Consider the following 19,956-nt stretch of genomic DNA (forward strand, 5'->3'; position numbering starts at 1 on the left):
ATATGAGGATCATAGGTTTTGTCCTTATCTTGGACTAGGGAGTCAATCAACCTGTTTAACTGCCCCCTTGAAAAGTTAGAGAAGCAGGAAACTTACTCCAACCATTCCACTCCCTGAAATATAGAAGTCACAAATATGAAAAGTGGCTAAAGCCCAGTGCTGTCCCAAATCATGCAAACATCTGATGGTACAACACTGTAGACTGTCCAAAGCTTCAAACTCTTCTCATTACAAAACTGAACTGTTATCCCATTATAGGAGACAACCCTATTATACCAGGTCCCCCAGATACAATTGTATGGGTAGTGTTGGGGGGGGGCCCAATTAATTTTGTAGTTTAAAAGTCTTGTACTAAATGATGTAGAGGGACAGAAGGAAACTCTTGTTGGTATGTCTGAAAGGATATTTTGAATTCTGTGTTAAATCATTCTCTGGATGACATTGGGCCTTAAACCATGTTTTAACTTTGGTTTAAATCACCCTTCCAAACATGGATTTGGCTAGCCCGTTTAGATTGGGCCAAACAGTTAAGTGTTTCCAAAATAATCCTAACCCAGCCAGTATCTCCATGCTTGCAATTAGTTTAAATTGGGTTCAAAGCCCCCTGCAGAGAGGGTTTTAGAGTTCCTTATTTGTCTGCTTTCCATTTCCAGGCTAATCTGGTCAGTTCGTTATTTTGCCTATCCATGCATGAGTTGCAAACCGTGTTAGCACTTTTCTAGACAGGTGTTAAACTCAGAAGTGCAACATGGTTTAAACTGTGTCAAATACTGACTTCAGCTTGTCCCTGATGTTGCCCTGCAGCTCTGTCCTGTGCAGGTCTAACTTTCTATTGTTTGGTCTCTGTAACTTGGGTGCAATAGCAATTTCTTTAGTGCATTCCAACTTAAAGTTGTGTCAATTCTATTTTTCTTGAAGAGGGCGGCATGGGAAGGTGTTAGCATGAGAATATTTTAATGTAGAAAATGTGATATCTGAATAAGTTAAATATGAAAAATAAATGTTGAAGAAATCAAGTCTCAGTGGCTCTATAGTGAAAAGTTTTGCTTGGGCTTCCCTGAGGCTGTCAAGTCATTTGGACTAGACAGCAGGCCCATCTCCCAATTCCAGTGAAACCATTTAGACACACCTCCGCTATGCTAAACCACAAACCTTGAGACCTACTGGCAAAATTGTAGCAAATCTTCCTCACGCTAGCAGGCAAATTTTACATGAGACATGATCCTGTAGTTTCCCCAGCTACAGTTGTGGTGGTACGGGTGCACAAATAGGCATTGGCAAAAATTAGCGCTGCACCTAGAGGACGTTTATCCCTGGATTAAATCTTTAATTCTACAACCATGTAACCGTGGAACTCTGAAACTTAGACAATTACCATGTCTAAGGTGTAGACTTAAGGCTAACTGTCCCCACCTCCCTATGCTTGCCACTATTAGTTGTAGTGGCTCAGTGCTCACATATCTAGCCGGGAGCCCATCGTCCAGTTTCTGAAAATACACTGGAAGCGTAGGAAGACTGAGGTTGGTTTTATTGTAAGCGGGAGAGTAATGGGAATAGGCAGACCCTGATTTTATTCCTGGATCTTCCTATGTGACGATAAACAAATCTCTTCTGCTGCCCTTTCTTCAAAGGGGAATAACAGTATACGGTCAATGAATTAGCTTCAGTTACCAACATTTATTGTGGCTTTTGAACTGACGATTGTGTTTATGAAAATGGAAAATATTACAGAAGTACAGAACTTGTGATAAGCATATATTACGGTGTGGGTTCCTGACATCTAACTGGAGGGAAATGGCTGATACCAAAGTTCAGGATAAGCCTTTCCTTCAGATTTCATGTGTGAGCATTTTTGAAGTCTCTACTTAAATTTGTCGGGCAGGTGCCTTCTGTTACCTGTCTACAGGGCTCTGCTGCTGTATTAACAAAAGGCAGAGGGTTGTGCTTGCAAATAAGCTAGTCTCTAGCCTTCTCCCCCAACACTTTCAGTGGTGGGAGCCCCACTCTGGTTTGGAGCGAGTCTAGATGGCAGGGTGGGTGAAACAGCAGGAGCTTGCCTGTGCTCTGTCTCCCATTGTATTCCCGTTGTTGCTGCCGCCAGTGGGGAAAATATAGGGAAGGCCATAGAGTGGAAGTGAGCTAGTGTTATGTGCCCCATAATTGGTACAAACCTGGCTCCAAACCCCACGCTTTGGCACTTCACCAAAACAGTCTTGGCACTACAATTCAATGAGGCAAGGTGCGTGAGGAAATCTCCAGCTCTGCGTAGCTCGAAAGCTTGTCTCTGGCTAACAGCAGTTGGTCCAATAAAATACCTCACCCGCCTTGTCTCTCTAATAGCGTGACCAACATGACTGCAACACCACATACCCAATTCACTGACTTTACCACGTTACTGGAGTAGGCTATCCAAAAGTCAAATGAATGTAATACAAGTCCTTACCATATTCATCTGTGGCGTGAGTTCACAATGGGTCAGGGTCACTAGCATTAACGCTTTCTGCTGAAAGTCTGGTGAGTAATTGCAGAAAGTGACTCATCCTCCCTTTAGGCCAGTTATCTCAGCCTGGCTAGGGTGATGTAGCCTGCAAAACAACATTAGCATTTGAATGGCCATAAACTCTGGGGCTTAATGCTTCAGCTAGGCAAAAGTTGAGCGAGTTGCTGTCTAGCTGAAGCCAGTTTTCAGGAAGGGTGGGATAGCATGGCACCAGCAACTCTGTGCATCACAACTGTTCGTTTGCACCAGGAAAGCATGTATTAGAAATACGCTAAAGGAAAGGCACCAACTGACTGTAAAGCTTCAGAATAAGGGGGTTTCCATGGGCCCTACTCCAGAGCCCTAGGCTACTGCAACCGAGCCCTGGTCTACGCAATTTTTGTGCCATAACTGTTGGGTGGGGGTGTGGTGTTTTTTTTAATACTGACATTGTTATTCTGGTACAGTCCCTAAGGTGGAATATGTTATACTGCCGGAAGTTTGTAGCATTGTAGCCATGTTGTCCCAGGATTTGAGAGACAAGGTGGGTAAGGTAATACCTTTTACTGGACCAATATCTGAGGCAAGCTTTTGAGCTCCTCTTCAGGTCTGCACTGGATCTCAAAAGCTTCTCTTTCACCAACAAAAGTTGGTCCAATAGACGATTATTCCCTCACCCACCTTTTGTCTCTACTGCTTTGACCATTTTTATGGTGGTAAAATTGCTTCCACACTGTGTGTGTGTGTGTGTGTGTGTGTGTGTGTGTGTGTTGGGGGTGGGAAGGGAGGGTTATGTCACTTTATAGTTACAATGGTACCACTGTAAACATGGGTAAACATCCTTCCTGTAAAAAGACGAAAAGTAGGGGAATGTAGTAGGAAGAGAGCCTGAAACATAAGCCCTTGTTCACTGTTTAAGGGCTGTGCCCCCCTGCACTTCAGTTCACTTTTTAAGTGCCATGTCTGGAGTTTCCCCAACTTCTGTAGTGCTGCTGTGACAGCCATCTTCTGTAAACAAAGTAAACAAAGTTTTCTTTTGCTTGCATGATAAAACCCAGGACTCACTGAGTCCTCCCTATCAAACAGCCATTCCATTTTGAAATTCACTGAGGTACAGGAATACAACAAGGCCTTGCAGCTGATGAAGTCACTTAAATGTTCAAACTAATTCTTGGAAAATATGTTTTTCCCTGGGCACAAGCCATTATCTCTTGGAAAATGGTATTTATAATTGCATTGCCAGTCTTGGATCTCGACTTTTCCAGGCACACTTTTAAGAGAGCAACATTCGTTCATTCCCTGCTGTTCTCAAAAAGGGGGGGAGGAGGAGTAGAAAAATGGAAGACAATATACATAGCAGAGAAGGGAGCCAAGAGCCAGCAGAAAGGCATTTCTGACTCAGTGGGTGACCTTGGTTAATGTCTAAATGCCTCAGTTTCCCCATCTGTAAAATGCAAATGATACTCCCTTTTGAAAAGCATTTTGTGGACCTTTGATGGAAAGGGAGAAGGGTGGTCTGGTAGTTGAGGCACTGGCCTGCATCTAAGTCTGGAGTCAATCCCAGCTCTGCCACATATTTCCTGTACCCTGATATTGAGCCCCATAGAGCCAGGTGCTGTATATACACCTAGTAAGAGACAATCATTGTGCCAAAGCGTTTAAGTAGACAGGACAGACAAAGGGTGGGCAGAGAGGAAGTATTATTTTACAGAGGGGGAGTTGAAGCACAGAGAGATTAGGGCCTAGACCCTCAAAGGTATTTGCACTCTAACTTCCATGGAGTTCAGTGAAAGGAGCCTAAATACCTTTGGAATCAGGGCCTTGCCCAAGAGCACGCAGGTAGCAGTATTGCCATCATCGATTGTTCAGCAAGTGTAAGGCAGGGTCCAAAAAATCCTGAGATGGAGACTCTTTTTTTGAAGCAGAACCAGGAACTGAACAGGAGCCTCCCAAGTTCTAGCGCAGAGCCACAATCCCCCTTAAAGGAAAGTCTTATGATTAAGGCACTTTGATAACTGCTTTAAATTATGGCAGCAGAGTGAACCCTCTGTCCAGCTAGGGGAGACTGGATTTGCCTGTGCCCTGGGGCTTGTTCTTGGTTTGGAAACATCAATTACAGAAGAGGGTCCAAAGTTCATAAGTGACCTCAGGCAAAAGGTTTCAGAGTAACAGCCGTGTTAGTCTGTATTCGCAAAAGAAAAGGAGGACTTGTGGCACCTTAGAGACTAACCCATTTATTTGAGCGTGAGCTACAGCTCACTTCATCGGATGCATACTGTGGAAAGTGTAGAAGATCTTATTATATACACACAAAGCATGAAAAAAAGAGATTTCAAACACTGGTCAGGCTGGGAGAAGGGATTCCTAAAGCCCTGCAGCAGCGGGGACAAAGGCCATGCAGACAGCCACACAGCAGGAGTGTCTTGGAGCCAGGCACCTGCCCTTAAATCTCTGCAGAATTGTAAGGTTCGTTAAAAAAAACAAATAAATAAAAGAATCCCTGTGAAGATGAATGGGCTGGAATTAAGCGTGACTGAGAAGCCAATGTATTTGCTATAACTGAGGTGCTTGTCAATCAGTCATTCTCGCTTGGCGAAGGTTGCACGGGATCTATTTGTCAATGTGCTGCAATAGTTTCTCATTTGACAAGCCTTCTACCTCCTGATGAAAGGAGTTTCCTTTCGTCACTTAGCACCTTCCTTGTAAGGGGTGAGGAAGGAGCAGCAGTATCAAAGCCTTTAAAGCTCATTGCTGGCTGCTGATAGTCTTGGAGGTGCTAACTAATTGGTGTGGCTTCACCAATGAGAAAGCCCTGCTGATCTTGCCAAGAAGCACAGACTTAATATAAGTGATCCAGAAGCAGGGGGTGGGTGTCTTATGTGTTTAGTTAAGCAGTGGCTTTCTCCAGGCACTCGTGGACCAGTGTGAGGAGTATACTTTGCTGCCAGTGTACAAAGGGTTTGTTTTCTAATGTATAACATCAATTTTTAGTGGTAGTCTCTTTGGTTAAATGACCTGCTCAGTCATAGTTCTCTAGGACTTTCACGTGATAATGGGCTCCAAGCTAGTAACCCTAGAGCTCAATGAAAACTTCCTAAAACTTGACTTCTTTTTTTTTTAAATTGCTGTCAGAACTCTGAACTGCATTCCCTCTCCTGCATTGCTATAACTTTCTTCTTGCTGAACAAAGCTACAGGCTAACATTTTCAAAAGTAGGTAGTGACTCTGGTTACCTGACTGAGGACACCTTTAACGCATATGTTGTGGTGGTGGGTGTCTTGTTGTGTGCATTTGTTTTTTGGTGGGTGCCCAGCAATTTCTAAAAGTCAAGTGTTTTAAGGTATCTGACTGGGTACCCAAAATAGCTAATAGTTTCTGAAAAACTGGACTGTAACTTAAATGAGATTAATGATCATGATTCTTTAACTTGCTACCTTCTGGTATAAGGTGTAAAGATCACTGTAGCAGAAGAATATAAGAAGTTATCTTGCCTTTCCTGCGTGTTGTCTTCCATTAGACATGTGAAATCTGATTCCCCATTAAGAAAAGGAGTACTAGTGGTACCTTAGAGACTAACCAATTAACTCTAGTACTGGGCTCTTCTTAACAAGATATCTGGCTGTATCCATATCTGTGGAAGTGTGTGTGGGGAAACTGTTACTATCTCTTCTCTTTAGATGGTTATTAGAGCCTCAGAAGAAGCAGCAGTCTCCACTGTGTGTGTCTGATGGCCCTGAGTGTTCAGAGGATGGGGTGGTAAGGCTCAAAATAACCCCTTCTAGCCATGTGTAATAGCTCTTGGGGCAGTTGCAGACTATTTTAGACTGAGTGCATTTGCTTAGACTAGCCACTTAACAACACTGAAGCAGCCTGTGTAATGACTGGAAGAGCTCTTGTGAATTCATATAAATCTGGGGGGGCTTAAGCCTGCCTTAGACACATGGGTTCCCCAGTGCCTGTTAGCTACTGTGCTAGGTACCCACATTCAGCTTTGAAAACCTGTTCTCTGTCAGATGGAATGTCTCCTCTTGAGTTGGTGAGTGTAGAAGAATCTATAGTACTGCAAAGTAGGGTGACCATATAGCAAGTGTGAAAAATCGGGACAGAGTGGGGGGTAATAGGAGCCTATATAAGAAAAAGCCCCAAATATTGGGACTGTCCCTATAAAATCTGGACATCTGGTCACCCTGCTGCAGACACTCTCCCAAAACTAACTTTTCTGTAGCAGACACCAGAGTTTTCACCTGATGTGAAAACAAACTGTAACTAGCCCCAGGCTTAGGTAGTGAATTATGGCAATTCACATTCAATTCCTGTACACATTCAATTCAATTCACATACAATTAACTGTAGTAAAGATTGCTCTCTCTAAACAATGAGATTCATATTTGCTGTATGCTTGGTCAAGTGCTATTCCTTGATTGTTGTCTAGCCCTCAGTGTGGACAGTTTCCTTTTGTACTTGAGAAAGGAAGCTTCTTATCTCCAATTTGTTGCCAAATTGCTTTGCTCTGGCTGAAATATTCTGGGGTGAGGTGTGCGGGGAAACAAGGGGAACTTAAGAGCCCATGTTGGGAGAAGATTTTGATTGATCTCTGTGGTTAAGACTGACTGGAACCTCTGAGACTTGGACCCTGTTTCTAGCTATGCCACAGATCCCCTCTTTGACCTTGGACAAATCACTTAATCCCTCTTACAGAAGAGGGGAAACTTTATTTCTCTGTCAGATGGGTATTCTGAGGATAGCATTAATTTCAATTCAATGAGCCCATTGGCATGACAAGCTGAGTTTTGCCAGAAGATAATAGAACTAACTAGGTAGTAAGCCAGCTGCCTCAGAAACATCGCCAGATGGCTTGATACCCAAAGGAGGGTGGAAGTCTTAAGATCTGTTGCAATCCCAAAAGGTGGGAGGTGGTGGTGAGCAACCTTCCTGTTGGAGATATTACTTGACAATAGTAAGTGCTATAGCTATGAATAAAACGTGAAATAGCCATTCAGTCTGGAGTCTAGGAAAGCCCCTTCAGTATAATCAGCCAACACAATGCTCACCTGGAAAGGCTGGGTCAGGTCTGAACCACAGGATCCACACAAACTTCAAATTTCAGAGTAGCAGCCCTGTTAGTCTGTATTCGCAAAAAGAAAAGGAGGACTAGTGGCACCTTAGAGACTAACCAATTTATTTGAGCATAAAAGCTTTCGTGAGCATCCGATGAAGTGAGCTGTAGCTCACGAAAGCTTATGCTCAAATAAATTGGTTAAGCTTTTGTGAGCTACAGCTCACTTCATCGGATGCTCACGAAAGCTTTTATGCTCAAATAAATTGGTTAGTCTCTGAGCCCTGGTCTACACTAGGACTTTAGGTCGAATTTAGCAGCGTTAAATCGATGTAAACCTGCACCCGTCCACACAATGAAGCCCTTTATTTCGACTTAAAGGGCTCTTAAAATCGATTTCCTTACTCCACCCCTGACAAGTGGATTAGCGCTTAAATCGACGTTGCCGGCTCGAATTTGGGGTACTGTGGACACAATTCGATGGTATTGGCCTCCGGGAGCTATCCCAGAGTGCTCCATTATGACCGCTCTGGACAGCACTCTCAACTCAGATGCACTGGCCAGGTAGACAGGAAAAGAACCGCGAACTTTTGAATCTCATTTCCTGTTTGGCCAGCGTGGCAAGCTGCAGGTGACCATGCAGAGCTCATCAGCAGAGGTGACCATGATGGAGTCCCAGAATCGCAAAAGAGCTCCAGCATGGACCGAACGGGAGGTACGGGATCTGATCGCTGTTTGGGGAGAGGAATCCGTGCTATCAGAACTCCGTTCCAGTTTTCGAAATGCCAAAACCTTTGTCAAAATCTCCCAGGGCATGAAGGACAGAGGCCATAACAGGGACCCGAAGCAGTGCCGCGTGAAACTGAAGGAGCTGAGGCAAGCCTACCAGAGAGGCAAACAGCCGCTCTGGGTCAGGGCCCCAAACATGCCGCTTCTATGATGAGCTGCATGCCATTTTAGGGGGTTCAGCCACCACTACCCCAGCCGTGTTGTTTGACTCCTTCAATGGAGATGGAGGCAATACGGAAGCAGGTTTTGGGGACGAAGAAGATGATAGCTCACAGCAAGCAAGCGGAGAAACCGGTTTTCCCGACAGCCAGGAACTGTTTCTCACCCTAGACCTGGAGCCAGTACCCCCCGAACCCACCCAAGGCTGCCTCCTGGACCCAGCAGGCGGAGAAGGGACCTCTGGTGAGTGTACCTTTTAAAATACTATACATGGTTTAAAAGCAAGCATGTGAAAGGATTACTTTGCCCTGGCATTTGCGGTTCTCCTAGATGTAGTCCTAAAGCTTTTGCAAAAGGTTTCTGGGGAGGGCAGCCTTATTGCGTCCTTCATGGTAGGACACTTTACCACTCCAGGCCAGTAACACGTACTCGGGAATCATTGTAGAACAAAGCATTGCAGTGTATGTTTGCTGGCATTCAAACAACATCCGTTCTTTATCTCTCTGTGTTATCCTCAGGAGAGTGAGATATAATTCATGGTCACCTGGTTGAAATAGAGTGCTTTTCTTCAGGGGACACTCAGAGGAGCCCATTCCTGCTGGGCTGTTTCTGTGGCTAAACAGAAATGTTCCCCGCTGTTAGCCACAGGGAGGGGGGAAGGTTGAGGGGGTAGTCACGTGGTGGGAGGAGGCAAAATGCGACCTTGTAACGAAAGCACATGTGCTATGTATGTAATGTTAACAGCAAGGTTTACCCTGAAAGAGTGTAGCCACTGTTTTATAAAATGTGTCTTTTTAAATACCCTGTCCCTTTTTTTTCTCCACCAGCTGCATGTGTTTCAATGATCACACGATCTTCTCCTTCCCAGAGGCTAGTGAAGCTTAGAAAGAAAAAAAAAAACGCACTCGCGATGAAATGTTCTCCGAGCTCATGCTGTCCTCCCACACTGACAGAGCACAGACGAATGTGTGGAGGCAAATAATGTCAGAGTGCAGGAAAGCACAAAATGACCGGGAGGAGAGGTGGCGGGCTGAAGAGAGTAAGTGGCGGGCTGAAGAGAGGGCTGAAGCTCAAATGTGGCGGCAGCGTGATGAGAGGAGGCAGGATTCAATGCTGAGGCTGCTGCAGGACCAAACCAGTATGCTCCAGTGTATGGTTGAGCTGCAGCAAAGGCAGCTGGAGCACAGACTGCCACTGCAGCACCTCTGTAACCAACCGCCCTCCTCCCCAAGTTCCATAGCCTCCACACCCAGACGCCCAAGAACGCGGTGGGGGGGCCTCCGGCCAACCAGCCACTCCACCACAGAGGATTGCCCCCAAAAAAGAAGGCTGTCATTCAATAAATTTTAAAGTTGTAAACTTTTAAAGTGCTGTGCTTAAAGTGCTGTGTGGCATTTTCCTTCCCTCTTCCACCACCCCTCTTGGGCTACCTTGGTAGTCATCCCCCTATTTGTGTGATGAATGAATAAAGAATGCATGAATGTGAAGCAACAATGACTTTATTGCCTCTGCAAGCGGTGATTGAAGGGAGGAGGGGCGGGTGGTTAGCTTACAGGGAAGTAGAGTGAACCAAGGGGCGGGGGATTTCATCAAGGAGAAACAAACAGAACTTTCACACTGTAGCCTGGCCAGTCATGAAACTGGTTTTCAAAGCTTCTCTGATGCGTACTGCGCCCTCCTGTGCTCTTCTAACTGCCCTGGTGTCTGGCTGCGCGTAACCAGCAGCCAGGCGATTTGCCTCAACCTCCCACCCCGCCATAAACGTCTCCCCCTTACTCTCACAGATATTGTGAAGCACACAGCAAGTAGTAATAACAGTGGGAATATTGGTTTCGCTGAGGTCTAAGCGAGTCAGTAAACTGCGCCAGCGCGCCTTTAAACGTCCAAATGCACATTCTACCACCATTCTGCACTTGCTCAGCCTGTAGTTGAACAGCTCCTGACTACTGTCCAGGCTGCCTGTGTATGGCTTCATGAGCCATGGCATTAAGGGGTAGGCTGGGTCCCTAAGGATAACTATAGGCATTTCAACATCCCCAACAGTTATTTTCTGGTCTGGGAATAAAGTCCCTTCCTGCAGCTTTTGAAACAGACCAGAGTTCATGAAGATGCAAGCGTCATGTACCTTTCCCGGCCATCCCACGTTGATGTTGGTGAAACGTCCCTTGTGATCCACCAGAGCTTGCAGCACTATCGAAAAGTACCCCTTGAGGTTTATGTACTCGCCGGCTTGGTGCTCCGGTGCCAAGATAGGGATATGGGTTCCGTCTATAGCCCCACCACAGTTAGGGAATCCCATTGCAGCAAAGCCATCCACTATGACCTGCACATTTCCCAGGGTCACTACCCTTGATATCAGCAGATCTTTGATTGCGTGGGCTACTTGCATCACAGCAGCCCCCACAGTAGATTTGCCCACTCCAAATTGATTCCCAACTGACCGGTAGCTGTCTGGCGTTGCAAGCTTCCACAGGGCTATCGCCACTCGCTTCCCAACTGTGAGGGCTGCTCTCATCTTGGTATTCATGCGCCTCAGGGCAGGGGAAAGCAAGTCACAAAGTTCCATGAAAGTGCCCTTACGCATGCGAAAGTTTCGCAGCCACTGGGAATCGTCCCAGACCTGCAACACTATGCGGTCCCACCAGTCTGTGCTTGTTTCCCGAGCCCAGAATCGGCGTTCCACAGCATGCACGTGCCCCATTAGCACCATGATGCATGCATTGGCAGGGCCCATGCTTTCAGAGAAATCTGTGTCCATGTCCTGATCACTCATGTGACCGCGCTGACGTCGCCTCCTCGCCCGGTATCGCTTTGTCAGGTTCTGGTGCTGCATATACTGCTGGATAATGCGTGTGGTGTTTAATGTGCTCCTAATTGCCAAAGTGAGCTGAGTGGCCTCCATGCTTGCCTTGGTATGGCGTCCGCACAGAAAAAAGGCGCGGAACGATTGTCTGCCGTTGCTCTGACGGAGGGAGGGGCGACTGACGACACGGCTTACAGGGTTGGCTTCAGGGAGCTAAAATCAACAAAGGGGGTGTCTTTACATCAAGGAGTATTTCAGGCAGGACTTCACGGAGGGTTCCAATAAGAAATGGTGCACCTAAGTTATCGTTCTTATTGGAACAAGGAGGTTAGCCTGGCCTCTGATTGATACATGGCTAGATTTACCTCGCTGCACCTTCTCTGTGAGTGACTGCAGTGTGACCTTAGGGGACTCATTCCTCTGACAGGGGAGGAGGCAAATGAGTACAAAACAAATCTGGTCTATTTCTTGTTTTGACCCACTCCATCTATCTTTTACATCTTTGGCTGGCAGCAGATGGTGCAGAAGGACTGCATGCCATCCACATCTCATGGCTGCTCGGCAGAAGATGGTACAGTACGACTGCTAGCCATCCTCATCTCTTGCCTGCCTGGCAGAAGATGGTACAATACGACTACTAGCAATCCTCATCTCTTGCCTGCCTGGCAGAAGATGGTACAGTACGACTGCTAGCAGTCCGTATCGCCTGCCCGCTCACCATAATACGGTTCAATAGGACTGACTGCAGGACTAAAGAGAATGACCTGGTCAAGTCACTCCAAATTTAGTCCCTGCGCCCATGTCTGCCCAGGCCCTCCCAGCCGACGTGGCCAGGAGCACCTCGGACATGACGATGACGGCTACCAGTCGTACTGTACCGTCTGCTGCCACAAGGCAAGGGGTTGCTGCTACTGTGTAGCAATGCCGTACCGCGTCTGCCAGCACCCAGGAGACATAGGGTGACGGTTACCTGAGTGGGCTCCATGCTTGCCGTGGTATGGCGTCTGCACAGGTAACTCAGGAAAAAAGGCGCGAAACGATTGTCTGCCCTTGCTTTCACGGAGGGAGGGAGGGAACGGGGGCCTGACGATATGTACCCAGAACCACCCGCGACAATGTTTTAGCCCCATTAGGCATTGGGATCTCAACCCAGAATTCCAATGGGCAGCGGAGACTGCGGGAACTGTGGGATAGCTACCCACAGTGCAACGCTCCGGAAGTCGACTCTAGCCTCGGTACTGTGGAAGCGCTCCGCCGAGTTAATGCACTTAATGCACTTAGAGCATTTTCTGTGGGGACACACACACTTGAATATATAAAACCGATTTCTAAAAAACCGACTTCTATAAATTCGACCTTATTCCGTAGTGTAGACATACCCTAAGGTGCCACAAGTCCTCCTTTTCTTTTTGCGAATACAGACTAACATGGCTGCTACTCTGAAACCTGTCACTAGCAAGTGGAGTGGGGACTACATAACTGCTAGCTTCAGTGAGGTGTTAATGTCAAAGCCTTACCAGTGTCCTTTTAAATGCAAAAATCATCAGGTTGATGTTAAAACAAACACTTTGCAGTCCCTGATCTCCCCTCCTCCTTTTTTCTAGGCTAGGCTCTTTGGTTAATGATCCTCCACACCGATACTGCAGGGATGGGATCTCTGTATTTTTGGATTTTCTAGAGATACAAAATGGCCTTGGCTGTGAAAAAGAGCAGGGTGTTTTCTCTGTCCTCTGCATTCTTGAATTTTTTCCAGTTAGGACCCTTTTCATACTCTGATCTGATAGGTACTGGCTGTATTTAGCCATGACTATGCAGGGATTCTATTTCCTGAGACTGCTATTCACTAGTGTAAATGTTCCATAATCCTGGCTATGCGACAAAGTATCCCACCTTCTGGCACACATGCTATTATAGCAATTGTAGCTTCCCAAGATGGTTAAGTCCACCTCGCAGGGTAGCTGGGATTGAATCTAGTGCACGGGAGACAGTAGTATAGCCTGAAGGGCTGAGTGCTGGACTGGGAGTCAGGAGACTTGGTCCTGGCTCTGCCACTGACCAGCTTGACTTTGAGCAAGTCACTTCTCACCCCTCTGTTTTCCCATCTGTAAAATGGGGATTGTGATATATGCCTCGCCTTGAGATGTGGTGGTGGGCACTATATCAGATGGGTATTACATTATTTCTGTTGTGCAAATACAACCAGCTTTCACTGCCACACCTTACATTGCACACCAGGGAAAAGGTCCATGGAAGCTTTAGGTTGGATGCTAAAATGCTGGGCTGGGAGTCAGGAGACCTAGATCTTACGCCCATCTCTATCACTGGCCTGCTTTGTGACCTTGGGTAAGTCTCTTCTCCTCTAGGGTAACCAGACAGCAAGTGTGAGAAATCAGGACAGGGATGGGGCGGGGGGGGGTAAATAGGCACCTACATAAGACAAAGCTCCAAATATCAGGACTGGCCCTAGGAAATCAGGACACTTGGTCACCCTATTCCCCTCCCATCCTGTGTCTAGCTTGTCTACTTAGATTGTAGGCTCTTCAGGGCTGGGGCTTCTCTTGCTGTATAGCTGGTCTTGTCTAAATACAGTTACCCGGGTTTAACTCTGATTTTAATTAGACTGGAGCCTGATCTCCCTTGTTTCAAACTCATTCTGTTGGTTTAGCTTGTATCAGCAAATGTACCGATCTAAGCTAATGCCTTGTCTTTTTTTCAGACTGGTTCTATTGCATCGGTCTAACTAAATCTGTATACAATAACACTAGTTCTAATGGAACAACTCTGTAGGTCAGGCCTCTGTAAAACAGTTTTCACAATGGGACTTGGGGGGTGCTTTCAGGAGCTACGGTCATACAAATAAACACTTTGCCAGGCTCCACTCCAGACTAGTGCGAGTCCCCAGCATGACAGTCCTCTTCCTCCTGCCCAGGCAGAGCCTCAGAGCAGAGAAACACCAAATCAAAATGCTGAACGACTTTATCTCCAGTGCATTCATGGTAAGATCAGTTCGGGGGGGGGGGGGTGTGTGAAGCGTAGGCTTGGAGCATGTGCTGCAGGAAACTCTTCCTGTGTGCAAGCGTTCCAGTCTTCTGCAGTGACTCGAGTGCTAATACTGGCCTGAATGCCCCATGGCTCCACAACGGGGCATGTGGCACTATACAAGGTAGCATCTTTCTGTGACGTGAAGACAAGGCACTGACCACTTTGCTAGTGTCTTGGCCCAACTAGATATCTCTACTTAAATCTCCCCCTGCAGTGTGAGAGGTAGTAATCCTCACTTCCTGACTAACACTGCTGCTGTGATATAAACTGCTGGCATGTTCTGTTCTAGAGGTGGCAGAATTTCATTGCATGCTGGAGTGTACAATCAAAAGTAAGCAAGTCCATTAATGGAGAGTGCTGGGGAAATGTGGACAGTGTCTTCAGTGACTTGGCATCTTTCAATTCAGAGCTCGAGGAGGAACTGAAATGTTCTCAGTCGTGGATCAGACAGCTGTCCTGCTGCGTGAATGAGCTGGAGCGCCTCATGTGCCCAGAGGTAGGCAGACACTCAGTGGCTCTCATGGGAGCATTGGGGAGGTTTGGTTTCTGGTGACTGATCTACTTTCTCCCAGACCCCCTCGCGCTGTGCAGGTGGAATGGCGTAACTCTGTCCAGCCCAGCCTGGGTGAGAAGCTGCAGTTGCACCTGAAGCGCTCCCTGCTGGAGAAGCAGGAGCTGAAGTGCAGAGCTCTGAGGGCTGAGGAGAACATCCAGGACCTCAAACTGGAGAGTAAGGACCCTGTGTGTGATACAGGGGAGGTGTAGGGATGTGTGCAGCTCTTTGCACCACGTATATGGCTGATTCCAGGCTCTCAGCAATACTCCCTTGGGGGAAAGGAGGCTAGGATGTGGCCAGGAACAAAAGCTGCTCAAAACTTGCTGTCCATCTGGGGGTGGAAGCAGGGAGACAGCCCTGACCATCCCAAACACCTATACATGGAAGCTCAAAGCATTTCAGAGATGGGTGAATCTCCCCCTCTTCTTACACACCTGAGAGGCAAGTCAAGGGACTTGTATCCAGGGTACTTAACTGTCATGCCCTTGGTGTAACCACTGTCCAGCATTGTCATGTGCTGATGCCAACATTGACACTAAATGGAATAATGTCTCTTTCCCTCTCCCCCTCTGTAGTTGCTATTCTGCAGAAGCGCCTGCAGGCTGAGTGTCCCTCTCCAACCACCCTAGCTCTATTGGCTACTGCTCCTCAGTCTCTTCCATCCTCCCCTTCAACTTTCTTCCATCAGGTAAGATGTGTGGCAACTCTCTCATTATTATGAAGGGATGGGTATAGATGGGCAACTCTACAACAAACTCAAACCCTAGAGATAAACTAGGCTGTGGGGCTGGGATGACTAAACAGGTGTCAGGAGTAACAGGGGAACTCCAAATCGCACCTTGCAACCAAGCTTCAGCCCTACAACTCTGCAAAGAACTGACTCTTTGGATTTGCCAGTGAACTAAAAAGTTGGTTTTGAGTTGAACCAAAACTTTGAGCTAATTTAAAACACTGAACTTTGTTCTGCAATGTTTGAGGTTTTTTGACTTCTGCCATCTTTAAACTCCTCTGATAAAATAGAGTTCTGAAACAGTCACTCAAAACTGAAAAAAACACTTAGATTTTTTTTTCCCAGAACCTTGTGGTGGTTTTGCTTAAAAAGAAGAAGAAAAAATTCTAAATTCTGTCAGTGTTGCAAAATCTGAATTATTCCACTTGAAAAACGGACATATTTTGCCAAACTCTATTCAGGTCCCTTGTGTAGCTGGTAATGTTGGGACTTGAGAAGTCCCCATCTTGGCTGGATCCTGCCTTGGGGGTGCTAACATAGTCACAGTCCAGGGTTCCTAAGCCCTCTTGGGGAAGGGTATTGTGTCATCTGGGCTCTATCAGCATTGCAAGATGTTCCCTAACTAATGACTTCAAAAGCAGAACAGGCTTTTTCATGATGTACCAGCCTCAGACCTTGCTCTGGTGAGGGGGACATAGCTTTCTTCAAGAACTCCTAGGCCTACTGTGGGAGTACAGCCAAGAGGAATTCTGGTTGGGACTATAATGACCACACTGGCAATAAGAAAAGCAGGACTTGTGGCACCTTAGAGACTAACCAATTTATTTGAGCATAAGCTTTCGTGGGCTACAAGTCCTCCTTTTCTTTTTGCGAATACAGACTGACACGGCTGTTACTCTGAAACCTGTCACGCTGGCAATGCCACTCGCTCGTGGCCTTAAGACTTCTAGGGGCACAACCCCTGGTTCTAGTGCTGCAGGAGGCTGAGCTGCTCCATGAATTCTCTAAGAGTTGTGGGGGAGAGAGAGTCTGTCCTCTTCTGGGCGCCCAGGGTGGGGGAATTGTCCTGCAGTGCCTTGCCACTGGTGGCACTCGTGTGGTCAGACTAGCACCACTCAAGTGGTCCCAGTCACAACTGGTAAGTGCTGCTCACCCAACTGGACCAGCCAGCTCTAGGTAGAAACACCATCGTTCTTGGCTGGAGTATGTCTGTGAAGTTAGGAGTAACACTCGCGCTAACTCTGCAGGGAAGATAAATCCAGAAAGGGAGATTTAGGAGTTGGGACACTTAGAGACATCTGGTCATTCCTGTGAGCACTCAGCTGTGATGCGGTGGCATGAGTTCTGTGTGTAGCGGTAGTGCTCTGATGGTTGTGGTACCAGATTTGGTTGTGGGATGAAGGTGGCTTTAAAAGCAACAGGGCTGCGAAGCTGAGAGATCAGATCCTGCTGTATAATTGCGTACCTGCTGGACAGGTTCCACCTCCCCTCCTTCAGACCCTTCTGGGTCTGGCCTTTACCTTTCATTCACCGAAGATCTGAGTTAATCTTTTTTTCCTGGTAGCAGCAGCTACTCAGCGGTTGGCCCTGGCCGAAGGTGGTGCTAAGGTCTCGGCATCACTGGAATACCTCTACCCTGGCAGAGACCTGAGCTCCGAGCCAGCGCACAGAGGGATCTAGAAATAGCTTTTCCCCTTGCCTCCTCCACCATCTGCCTTGACGGTGCTGTAGCATTGGTCCCATGCTGCATTGCTGCTGGACCCATATGGGATGACAGTGGGAGGGGAACCGTGAATGAGGGGCTCAGACATGACACATTTGCTTTTTTTCTCTCTCCAGACTCCTCCTCTCTAAAACGCACAAGAAGTCAGCAGTGAAGCCAGCTGCACAGACTCCACCGAAGAAGGGACCTGCCCCCTGTGGTATGTGTGGCACCAGCCTGTGCTAGCTCTCACCAGCTAGGGCATTGAGGCTGGGGGGAGGAGACTTTGTCAGTGCTACATGTAACTATCCTGAATCTGAATCGGGCACACGTGGCCTGGCCCAACTGAATGAGCCTACCCTGTCTCCCTCCTGGGAGGGAAGGATGAAATGGCGTCTCCAAAACTGGATTGGAGGTGCTGTGGGAAGCAGCTGTGACCCCTGTACTCTGGTCCTTACCTCCCTGAATTGGAGGCTACGCTTTCCCTGAGCCACCTTCCAAGAGAGCTCTCAAAGGCTCATGTCTAACTGCACCTTTTCATCCTGCAGATGAACATGCCTTGTCCAAGCAGAACAGCATGAAGGAAGTGCTGGATACAATCTGCCATGGGGTCTCCCTGAGACCGATGCACATGTCCAGGGAAGTAAGGTCTGGAGCAACCTTAGTTGTAGCACCCTAGGGTGCTTAACTGCTGCATTCTAGACAGACCTTACTAGGGAAATGGTGCCATTTAACAGGTCTGTTAAGGGATTTCCTGAAGAGGCTGATTTGCTAAATGAGGATAAAGCAGTAAGATTGGAGGGTGTTAAGGGAAGGAGATCCCTGGGTGAAGGGAGGTAACTAAATCTCCCTGCTAGCTGCAGTAACTGGTAGTGATTGTGCCTGGCACTGAACTCTCCCTGATCGGTTTTCCTCCTCTTCCAAAGGGCAGGATGTTCCAAGTGGAAGAGGCTGCATCTTCAGAATATGAGCAGGAGAAGCCCTTGGTCAAGAAAGGGAGCAAAAACTGCTCTGAAACAGGTATGAACAACAGGATGTGAATGGCCAAAAGCAAGTCTGAGGCACAGATCCCAGTGGAGAACACATGAACAATGGCTAAGGCATCCCACTGTCCATGTCTGAAGCAGGTATTAAGAACCTTTTTGTTTCTGCCTGCAGATGGCCCTCTGGATTCCTCGAGCAACATGCCCTCTTCAAGCCAGACTCTTCAACCCCTTGAGAGCCTCCTCGTAGTCTCTATCTGTGGGACTTCTAGTGGTGTCTGTGCTTCTCAGGCTTACAGAGAGGACGGCAGCGGCCCACAGAGGTAAACCAAAAGCTTGCATGGCAACAAAGTGCTCATGATTTACATGTAGCTGCTAATGTGGATGGAATTTAACTTGCTGGACGCTTTCCTTGCAACCACAGCCAGCTTCTAGAATGCCGAGCTCAGTGTATCTAGCAGGAGGTGAGTTGCTCTCAGGAAGAGCGAAGTGGCCTCCTGTAATGCCTGCTGTTCTATCTCTGTGCACACGTCGGTCCTGCACCCACTGTCCTTTTCCAGTTCCTCCAAAGGGTGAGCTTGGACCCTTTCCTGGCTAGCTCTAGCTGCTGAATCTCTAGCAACTTGGCTACCTGTAGGTGAGCACTCTTCTAAAAGACTAGAACTAGCCTACAATTGTGCAGTGTGGTATGTTCCTGTTGTAGGTTTCTCCTTGAACAAAATTAAAAGCAACCATGGTATCTGCAAGCAAAGGGCCATAGGATGGATGGGGGCTAGAAGATTGGAGCTGACTAAAAAGATGATGATCCTATTTTGCAGGAAATCTTTCCATAATGTTTAAGCTGTAGCACTTTCTTCCAGTCTTCACCCATTCCAGAATTCTTTTGGCCAGCTCTGAGAACCTTCTCTGGGGTATGAAAGCCCACTGTCTTTTGAAGGTGTTAGGATTGGAAGGGCTGGTGGCCTCTACAGATGTCTAGAGTTCCTGACCTGAGACCAGGGTCCTGTGTTACTGGGCATGGACAGACGTACAGGAAGAGATGGTCCTTGCCTCAAAAAGCTAGCAACTTAAATAGTACTTCCCTTCCTCTCGCCTTTCTTTCAATTGATCTCCATTGCACAGATGGAGGTTGGAAGACTACAAGGAGTTTGGCAGAATTGGGAATAAATGCAAATCTCTAGTCTGGGTGCCTTAACTATAGCCTACTCTTCTGCTCCAAAAATGAATTCAACTGGCTGGCTTCTTGTGTCTCCAACTGCTTACGGGGAGACCTTCCAAGGCCCATGTGGGAGCTGAGCACCTTAACTGCCCTTTGTGCCTCTAAATCTCTCTCCCTGGTGACCCTCTTCTGTCTTGCATGCTTAGTGAAGTTCCCAATCAATCCAAAGCTGTCTGGGAGCAGCAGACTGAAATGCCACACCTAGCAGGGCCCAACAGGGGACTCAAAGGTGCAGGAGCACCTGCAGGATTGTCAGCTAAAATCTCAACATTGGGAGATTTTTTTCTCTCATCTGGTTCAATGCTTCCACCTAACACCATAGAACTGCTTCCTCCCCTTTCAAACTGGCATATTACAGAACTGATGTGAGCCCTGTGTTGAACTCTAGGGAAAGGGAAGATCCCGCAGAAGCTCTGAAGATGACGCAAGGAGCGCTAC

At 47.2% G+C, this 19,956-nt stretch overlaps 1 protein-coding gene across 1 annotated transcript in view; it reads left to right on the top strand.

The window, feature by feature from the left end:
* The first annotated feature begins 12,666 nt into the window (after positions 1 to 12,666).
* Positions 12,667 to 19,956, top strand: part of LOC311513250 (uncharacterized protein) — a 76,815-nt gene continuing 69,525 nt past the window's right edge. Inside the window, exons 1-7 of the mRNA XM_084614937.1 lie at positions 12,667 to 14,282; positions 14,736 to 14,824; positions 14,901 to 15,058; positions 15,460 to 15,572; positions 17,454 to 17,536; positions 17,865 to 18,336; positions 18,475 to 18,622. Of these exons, the coding sequence (XP_084471063.1) occupies positions 14,796 to 14,824; positions 14,901 to 15,058; positions 15,460 to 15,572; positions 17,454 to 17,468 (315 nt within the window). The 5' untranslated portion in view covers positions 12,667 to 14,282; positions 14,736 to 14,795 and the 3' untranslated portion in view covers positions 17,469 to 17,536; positions 17,865 to 18,336; positions 18,475 to 18,622. The remainder of the gene's footprint in view (positions 14,283 to 14,735; positions 14,825 to 14,900; positions 15,059 to 15,459; positions 15,573 to 17,453; positions 17,537 to 17,864; positions 18,337 to 18,474; positions 18,623 to 19,956) is intronic.

Source organism: Lepidochelys olivacea, assembly GCF_965140295.1.
Source record: "Lepidochelys olivacea isolate rLepOli2 genome assembly, chromosome: 26".
In the NCBI taxonomy this organism is placed as follows: Eukaryota; Metazoa; Chordata; order Testudines; family Cheloniidae; genus Lepidochelys; species Lepidochelys olivacea.